This window comes from Nematolebias whitei, chromosome 6, assembly GCF_014905685.2.
Source record: "Nematolebias whitei isolate Nwh7 chromosome 6, NemWhi1, whole genome shotgun sequence".
Taxonomy (NCBI): domain Eukaryota; kingdom Metazoa; phylum Chordata; class Actinopteri; order Cyprinodontiformes; family Rivulidae; genus Nematolebias; species Nematolebias whitei.
Window position 1 is genome coordinate 45,788,497 of NC_056503.1, and position 9,802 is coordinate 45,798,298.

Sequence of the window (9,802 nt, forward strand, 5' to 3'; positions counted from 1 at the left end):
TTTTTTGTTGTTATATACCTGGATGACTGAGAAAACAAACTTTGTGTTTATTTTGAAATGTTTGCTCATTTCTTAGTTCGCTCTTTTTGTCCAGGCCTGTTTTGCAGTAAATGTAGTTCCCATGTTGGACCATTTCTGTCTTGGTTTTAAAGGTATCTTGCATCAAGTAAAATATTTTAATGGATTTTCTTGTGTGTGTGTGTGTTCTTGTTTTTGGGGACTTATGAAGACTCTTTCTTTTCACCTCCAAAGTTGGGACCTGAAGTCCTTCCCTGGACAAGGACTTTATGAGGCTGCACATAATTTCTGAGGGGCTCCTTGAAGTTCTCATGCCACACTTACCCAGTACAAATATTTTGGGATCATAATTTCCTTTGACAGATCAATTATGCCCCCTAGTGTTCAACTAAAGGAAGTGCATTTGTTGAACGGTTTTAAAGCTTCTCAGCAGAAATGGAAAAGGATCAATTTAGCATATTTGTTTTAAGTTTTTATACATTATGTGCATGGAATAAGAAAAAGTACAATACGCTAATTTGAAGATTTCCACTATAAAAGAAAGAATAAATTTGGGACTAAGTTGTGTGAATAAATATTTAAACCAATTTATCTACACTGTATAAGATATTTGCAGCTCCTCAGATTGAAGAAGTATTTTGGATAAAAGACGAAACGTTTCCACAAAAATCTGTCCAGAGGACCTGACTTAATCTTGTTAGATGTATAAGATACAGCTTCCATCAATTTATTGCTGTTAAGCAAGTAAAATGTTTACTTATTTGCTACTACATCTATCTGACCTCATGCTTTTTACTTTAGGCAAATTTTAGAAAGTAAAAAATACCTGTGAAAAAACGCTTTCCTATACCTTTGTAATCCATCACCTGACAAAAATCCTCATGCGCAGTAGCATGCAGAGTGAGTTTGATACATTTTAAATAACCTATTGCTGCCTCTCAGTGAGAAGGTTGCCAGATCAAATCCCTGCTGGGGGCCTTTCTGGGTGGAGTTTGCATGTTCTCTCCGTGCATGCGTGAGTTTTCTCCGGGTGCTCCGGTTTCCTCCCACAGACTAAAAACATGCATGTTAGGCTGATCGGTAACTCTAAATTGTCTCTAGAGGTGAGTGAGAGAGTGAATGGTTGTCTCTATGTGTCCCGGTGATGGACTGGAGACCTGTCCAGGGTGTCCCCCACCTCTCAGAGTGATGGTTGGATATGAGCACCAGATACCTCCGCGACCCGAAAAGGACAAAGAAACGGGTAAAGATAATGGAATCAATATTATTTGCGTAAATTTGTAATATGATTGTAAATATATATATTTACCTATCCGTTTTTTTAATGACGTTCTGAACATGACAAATCAGATATTTTCTAATTTGTTACCAATTTGGTACTGAACCAGATGTTTTCAGTCTGAACGGTCATGCCTCGTTTCATCAGACGTCAACATCTGCGAGGATGTACACCGATTCATCCAAATATTAACATTGATACCAACGCGATGCAGGTTTAAATCTTGGAGCTCTGCATGTTTTGAGCTACAGAACACAAGTCCAGTTGCTTTGTCTTTTATTAAACTGTTTCGATTTGTCATGTCCTGGATGACTGAGAATCTACACCAACAACGCTGTTCCTATCGATACCAACATGATGGGATGACTATTTGAGTTCGTTTCTACTTTCTATACGTCGTTCCTTTACCTGAAGTCCAATTCTGCACCCGAGTAGGCAGGAAGATCAAACATTAACACGGAACAAAACAATTATGCCAAGTAATTTAACTGTTTCTGGTGGCACAACTCATGCTAACATGTGTAGCATCCATATTTCCTTCCAGCCTTTTTATGCTAGCTTATGAAAATATAGTGGATAAAAAACAAACTTGGCGTGCACAGGCCTGATCCTGCGCCTTGACGTCAGAGTAAGGGTCGGTTTTGAGTATTCCTGTCTACAGTGAAAACACGTCCTAATTAGTAAAGTTGTACATTGATTTAAGATGTGGACTTCTGACCTCTTTAGTTTCCCAACCATTAAGCAAAACCCTTCTGCTGGGATTTCAGACTGATGATGATTTTCAGAGAAATTAGCTGAGAGCATCAACGGTGGGGAAGATAAAAAGTTATTTCAACATAACCAATTTGAAACATGCAGAAAAGTGGAGCTGGTATGATTTAGTTGTAATCAGAAATACGATCAGATACCCAAAGGTGACCCTGATCTACTCAAGTGTAATACCTTGAAATGGGTTACTGGACGGGACCAATTCAGAGTAAGCAGTCCGGTTCTGGACAGAACAAAGAGCCTGTCTGGATTTGTTCTCTTCTGGACATTTTTCTGTTTAAATTGGCAGTATCTGTGAATAAACCCAAAACAAGTTGTCTCCATCCCATAAAAACTCAACAAGAATCAAACAAGATGTAGCAGCTAAAGGAGGCAAAACAGACTCTGCTCCTCCTGACTGGACAAATAAGAAGAAGCACAGCGTGTGAAAAGTGCGACAGTTTCTGCATTCATTAAGAAAGGACAGGAAGTGAAGTTTCTAGATGGCTTAAAGCTTTGGAGTTCTCAGCGCTCGCTCGACTCGGCAAACATTTTGTCATTTTTGTGAAGGAAATGATGATTACAATGTGTTGATGAAGAGTAGGTGTGCTAGCCTCCTGGCACCATTTCAGCAGGACTTTTTGCATAAAATGTAAATCTCCATCATGAATGTCCTGATTCTTTCCCTCCCCTCGCCCGTCCCTCGCCGACTTAAAATATTTCTTCACAAGCAAGAAGAACTTTTCCCAATTTTTCTTTTTTAGGCTTCTTTTTACTTTATTTTCTTCGTTGTCGTCGTTGGTGGTTGTTGAGTGGCTGTAGTTGCTGAGCAGAAGGAGAGTAAAATGGGAGTTCTCCTTCTTTTCAACCTCCTCCTGCGGGGGACGCTGCAGGCTACGACGCCTCCCGCTCTGTGGAGGAGTCGGCGGCCTGCCGCACCGGTCGGTCGAGGCTCCTGGCTCGGCCACTGTTCAGCGTCGGGCTTCGTGATGACTTCAGCAGCTTCTCCTCGAGCTCGTGCAGGGACGGCTCCTTGTACATGCAGACTGCAGGGGGAGGAGGGGGGAGATAAACATCTTTAATAATTCCAGTAGTCACTGCTTTTTCTTCTGGTGCAGAATGTCTCATTAACAATTAAAGTGTAACGTTTAACAGCGTGCCTTAGATAAATCTTTGTGGATTACTTGCCCTTTTAGAACAAGTACTATATTTTTTCTTACTAAAAAGAAGCCTTAAATAAATTATAATTAGAAAACCTGAAAGATTTACAGCAAACAAGTTCAGAGTTTCTTATAAAAAAGCAGATTCGTCTGCTGTAGTCACTGGGCTGGTTCAGGGGGAAACATCAGAAGGTTAAAAAAACACGAAACCCATTGATCCATTGCTCAGAACGTTTCCACATCCAGTCTGCTCTATAACTAAATCCAGTCTGATAAAAGGATTAAATCCTGTCGCATGTTTGTACCTTTGTTTGGTTACCTACTGTCCACTCCAGTTTCTACAGGGTTTTCTAAATATTTTCAACTGCAGGTATTTTTTTTTTAATCGTTTCCATTTGGATCCAAAACAATAATTAGCTTGAACCGCTCATCTTGGCTAAATTTTATCTTTACATCACAGTTTATCCTGTAATGGTTAATTAACTAATTTAACTTGAAAATAGTTGGTGACACATTTCTTCTGAGTACCACCAGTGTCCTAATACCAAATTTTGAGAACCTCGGGTTCAGATTAAAGCCCAACCGATATATCCATAGGGCCAATAATAATAATTGTCCTATTATGCACCAATATAAATAGTTCTGATTTTCACCACTTAAATGCTGGAACCAGCCGTAATTGTATAATGCAGTGTTTTTCGAAGTGGGGGCCGCGGCCCCCCGGTGGATGCTAGGGGGGCCTCAGAAAGCTGGAGCGAAGATCAAAAAAAGCACAAAAAAAAAAAAAATGCTTTTAAATAAAAAAATTAAATTTCTTAAATTACTGTAATAAAATCTAATCTATTTTTCAATAATTATTTTAAAATATATTTTATAATATATTGAAATATTTTTCACCATGCTCATCTTTCTGATTGGCTGCCAGTCAAATGCATCAAGCTGCTTTACTCTGCAAGCTAGCATAGCAAGGATGAAATGGAGAAGGTTCTAAAAAGACCAAAGAACCGACCAGCAGCCCTGCTGTGGTGGAAACTGCTGAAAAAACAAACAAAGAACTTGTTGCCAGCTAAAATCTGAAGGTATGAGGAAGCATACATTAAGTATGGCTTTACAGTTATACAGAAAAATGGCCATGACTGCCCGAAATGTGTGCTCTGTCTGGAGACCCTCGCAAACGAGTGTTTACAACCTTCCAAAGTTCAGTGCCACTTGAGCGGGAATATAATTCAGTGTTTAAAACATGCTAGCTAATAATATTTTTATGTTCAGCAGCTGTACAAATTGTTTATAGTGAATAAAAGTGAAAACATTCTAAAAGTTGATGTTTCTTTACATATTTTGTAACATTGTGGGTTTGCGGGGGGGGGGGGGGGGGGTGGCCGGCAGAAGAAAATGCTTTTTGGGGGGCCATGGCATGGAAAAGTTTGGGAACCCCTGGAATGTATCCAGCAGAGTGCGTTTGAAGACACTTTCAATTCACTTTAGGTTTCACTTTCATCACAGGCAAAGCAGGGAGCAATACCGTGCAACATATTTTACTGAACAGAGCATTTTATGTTTATTCTAACCGATCTGTAAAATAAATCAACAATAATAATTCAATCTGCTTGTCATTAGCTACGTGTCTCTCAAGTTAGCAAGCTAACGTTTAGATAACCTAGCATAGGTTGTTGTTGCCTTGTAAAACTCTATCTAGAACAACAAATCTAACGTAGCGGTAAATATATATATCAGTGTTAGTAACGTTATCTTTGTTGTCCTCAATGAAATGCATTGTTGGTCTGAAATCTTTACTTTTCTGCAAAGAAAAAATAAACTACTGCGGTCAATACTAATTAGACCTTCACCATACGTGACTGTTTAAACAACGACCAGGGAAGGACGTTGCTTTGTTTAATTTATATTTTTGTAACACACTTGATAACTTTATGGTGAATAGTGTAGGACAAAACATGTGAACGCATGTTAGGACGAATGTTTTTATGACCAGTGCATCACGTGTAAACTCCGTGTGGGACTGGGTATAGAATGGATTTGATTAGCTTAGCTTCATGGTTGCTAACAGCCGCGCTAAATAAACGAGCCCAGCTCCACTCGCTGTTTTCTTAGATTCATGGGCTAAAAAAAGCTAAAAAAATTTCAATCATTATATCGACTATTGGCATTAACATTCCCCTCTCAATATTGTATCGGCAACAGTCAAGATTTCACATCGGCTGGGCTCTAGTTAAGACCTTCACTGAGTTGGAAGTTACAGGTTGAAGGTTTGCAACAACGTGCCCATCAAATTTAATGATTTAATGTGAGCAAAATATATTCTAAGAAAAGGGAAAAGCTGAATAAAAACATAAAATAAACTAAAAGAAATGTGGAAAAGAATAGAAAAAATACAAACTTTAGTCATTTGTTATAAATTATTTGATAATTATTTTTTCTTAATGTTTTTCTTACAATTTTCAGATCCTTTAAAATATTATTTCCACCTCCCATGTTTCAAACACTGAAGACTATTTGCTCCATCTGTTGGTATGTTGTGTTGATCAAACAGAATGAAAAGTCATTTGGATTTCCAGCTGAAAGAGAAAAATACAAGACGGGGGAACAGTTTCAGCCCTTCAGCATTTTTTATTTTACTGCATGAATTACCACATTATTATATTATTTATTATTTTCATCATGTATTATTCACTAAGTGTTTAAGTGAGCAAATATATGTAATGCAAAGATAAACAAATTCAGTGAAGGTTTGTCTAAATGAGCTTTTGACAAATCTTTTAAATACTATTGTCAAACAGAAAATTTAGAATTTTAATCATTAGGTGTGACTATTTTTATATTTATTTTAATTTAAAAAGAGGGAAAGGGGAGTGATGGTGGTGACAGGAGTGTAATGTTGACAGAAGAGGACAGGAAGAGGAAGAAGGTGAGTGGCAGTGATCAGAGCAGCTGAAAACAGAGACGGAGCCTCGTGTTTCAAGTTTAAACCTCCATCTGTGATATTAGAGCTTCACCTCGTCCTCAGAGGAAGTTCCTGCAGGACGACCGACTCACCTCTGAGCTCTTTAAACCCTCAAACTTTATTACCCTGCAAAGTGTTGCGCAACAAGAGGGCGGGGACACCGTCCCATATAGTGTTGGACAACAAGAAGGTAAGGACAATGTCCTGCATAGTGTTGGACAACAAGAAGGTAAGGACAATGTCCTGCATAGTGTTGAACAAGAAGGTCAGGACACCGCCCTGAATCATGTTGGACTACAAGAGTGTCGGGTTTGACTGTCTCCACATGTAGTGAGGATTGGTGGGTTAAAATGGCTTCTTTTAGTCTTAACACAATGTATAATATTGAATATAATTCAGAGTTCTGTTTTAAATAGAACTCTGTTTAATCCAGATTATACTCCTCCTAACAGTTATTTAACTTTCTTTTTGTGAGAGGAGCCACTGTCCTGGTGGTCAACATGCTGTTTGAACGATGTAAAGACTCTAAACTGCATGTTTGAATCTGTTCACTGACGTCTCATTTCAACCATTTTTTTTTATTTTTGTTGAGCAAATTATGTTAATCTGCGTTTTCTTTTTATAACAACATATAAAAAAGCAACTAAACAACCACAAAACTCCAACCAAACAATTATCCAGACTCTGGAGGCAGAAGAAGTAGAGAGGACCCACAACACTTCCCTGAGGAACTCCACCAGGCCAATAGTCCAATGACCTTCCTCCTCCTCTTCCTCAGCTCCTGCCCTGACCTCTGGGTTCTGCAGATGAAGCTCAGGCATTCTCTGAACATGTTCTCCTCACCTTCTATGGGTCTGGGGACGAAGTGCGAGCAGGGTTTGGTTTTCTTCACTCGGTTCCCCTTCATGATGATCCCTTCCTTGTTAAGACCCAAGAACCAGGCCCGACCCGACTCGTGCTGCCGGTACAGCGTGGACGAGTAGATGACGTAGTAGTTCTCAAACACGGACTCCTTAAACTTACACTCTGATGTGAAGACATCCTGACAGAAAAACAGAAAACATTGAGACTAAACATCCGTTTACTCCTCGAATCACTCACAGCCCATCGTGACAGCATTAATAATAATAATAATAATAACAATAATATAACAAACTATGTGTAATATGACATTTTTACAGTAGTCCCACGCTACTTCGCGGTTCGTTTATCGTGGACTCGCTCTATCGCGTTTTTTTTAAAGTATTGTACAAGTACATAATATCCCCCACACAAAAAAGTGCTGCCTTTTGTAGTTTTCTTTCATTAAGCATTCACTGTTTTGCCCATCTAAAGAACTACATTACCCAGAAGCCAACACTGCTCTTTCAACCACTGCTTTCTGCAAATGGAGGGAAAGTTTTGCAGCTAAGTCAGAAGTTCTTTAAGGATGAGCTCTCAGGACTGCCAGGAGGAACGTCCTCTGAAGCTGAACTCATCCTTCAACTTGTATCTTCACTGCTGAGTAGCTGAGCTGCGATTGATCTGGACTCAGTGTGACCCGGATCCTGGGAGCTGCGGACGACAGACGGCCGCAGGGTTCAGTCAGGTTCTGGTTGCGCGGTGCTGGTCTGGACCGGGCCAAAGGTGGTGGATTAAATCCTGGGAAGCAGCACGTGTGCATCAAGCTGGATGGAGCGGTGGGCTTCAGTCATGCTGTACCGGGACTTTTTTCATCTATCGGGTCGGACCGGAACTGAGCTGCTCATGTACTGCAGAGCATGGTAAGTAAAATTTAGTAGCTCCTGTACACACAAGTACTGTATGTTGTTAACATTAGTAGGTTTAAGAGTTTAGAGGACTTCACTGCTGCAGGGTAGGTCTGCAGAAACAAACCGACTCGGAATAAAACAGAGTTGAAAAAACACAACCCTGTTCAATAAACTTCTTATTGTCACTGTTTTTCCTCTTCTCCAGTTTCTCCATTCAGTCATAGGTATGTCTTCGTCCACCAGCGTGTCTCTCTGCTGTAGGACAGACAGCTTCAGACATGTCCGACATCCTAACCCTCATCGAGTCCCGCTCTGTCGGAGCTTCTGTAAACTGTAGCAGCACATTAGATCTGAGTGACGGAGCAAACACCAGAAGAACGTAACGCTCTCAGAGGATCGGGTGCCGTTTAAGATGGAGGTCATGTTATTTTAAAATCTTTAAATTCCTCTCCGTCCCTTCATGTCTGTTGTCTTCTTCCTTCAGAACCGTCGACCTGGTTCTGCTGAGCTTCGTGTTGAAGCCTAACTGGACTCTGCTGGAACAGTTTAACCTCCCAGTTTGGCGCCTTTCACCCCCTCAGGGTCCAACAGGTGTGTGCTCGAGCCCTCCGGACAGAACAGGTGCTCAGAGTGAAACAATCAGAGCAGAACCCACTCCCCCTTTCCCACCCAGAACCTAAGGAGGAGGTTTCTCTGACCCAGTTTACTTGTTGTACATTAATAAACCTGCAGAAATAGTTTTGTTCTTGAGTTGTTGACGAGCGTTCTCCTGAACTTTGAAGTTCTGATCAGAACCTGCTCAGAAACAGAAGATTTACTGACTCAGAATCTGCTGAGTCACTGGTTGCCTTGGTAACTCCCGCCTTTTCTGGGGAGCAAAAAAAGGGAGAGGCAGCACCCAGTAGTGCTCCAGGCAGAAACAGAGTAAAAAGGGAGCCTCAGACAAACAGGTTCAGTGTGAAAACTATAAGGCAGGCTGAAGAACTTCTTGACCTGTGAGCAGCAGAAGGTTCTGATGGTTCCAAAGGTTCTATTTGATGGTTCTACAGGGTGTTATGGAAGAGATATGGCAAGTTTAAAAATGCCTTTGCTTCTTTTTTTGAATCTTAGATACAATGGAAGTGAATGTGAGTAGTGAGTATGAGCGTTTGCAGCTGGACAGTAGCTAAAGTCTGCAGCTGAAGTCAGCAGCTGAAGTTAGCAGCTAAACTCTGCAGCTGAAGTCAGTAGCTAAAGTTTGCAGCTAAAGACAGTAGCTGAAGCCAAGAGCTAAAGTCTGTAGCTGGTGTCAGTAGCTGAAGTCAGCAGCTAAAGTCTGTAGCTGAAGTCAGTAGCTAAAGTTTGCAGCTAAAGACAGTAGCTGAAGCATGTAGTTGAAGTCAACAGCTAAACTCTGCAGCTGGTGTCAGTAGCTGAAGTTTGCAGCTAAAGACAGTAGCTCAAGCATGTAGCAGATGTCAACAGCTGAAGTTTACAGCTGGTGTCAGTAGCTAAAGTTTGCAGCTAAAGACAGTAGCTGGTGTCAGTAGCTGGCGTCAGTAGCTGAAGTCTGTAGCTGGTGTCAGTAGCAGAAGTCAGCAGCTAAAGTCTGTAGTTGGTGTCAGTAGCTGGCATTAGTAGCTGAAGTCTGTAGCTGGTGTCAGTAGCTGAATTCAACAGCTAAAGTCTGTATCTGGTGTCAGTAGCAGAAGTCAGCAGCTAAAGTATGTAGCTGGTGTCAGTAGGTGAAGTCAGCAGCTAAAGTTTGCAGCTAAATACAGTAGCTGAAGCATGTAGCTGAAGTCATCAGCCAAAGTCTGTAGCTGGTGTCAGTAGCTGAAGTCATCAGCTAAAGTCTGTAGCTGGTGTAAGTAGCTGAAGTTTGCAGCTAAAGTCTGTAGCTGGTGTC

The 9,802-nt window shown here is 40.8% G+C and overlaps 1 protein-coding gene across 1 annotated transcript in view; it reads right to left on the minus strand.

The window, feature by feature from the left end:
- Positions 1 to 2,270: 2,270 nt before the first annotated feature.
- LOC119410771 (fibroblast growth factor 12) overlaps positions 2,271 to 9,802 on the minus strand; it is a gene marked incomplete in the record, with an annotated part of 44,108 nt that continues 36,576 nt past the window's right edge. The window contains 2 exon segments of the mRNA XM_037677688.1: positions 2,271 to 3,090; positions 7,007 to 7,205. Coding sequence (XP_037533616.1) covers positions 2,939 to 3,090; positions 7,007 to 7,205 — 351 coding nt within the window.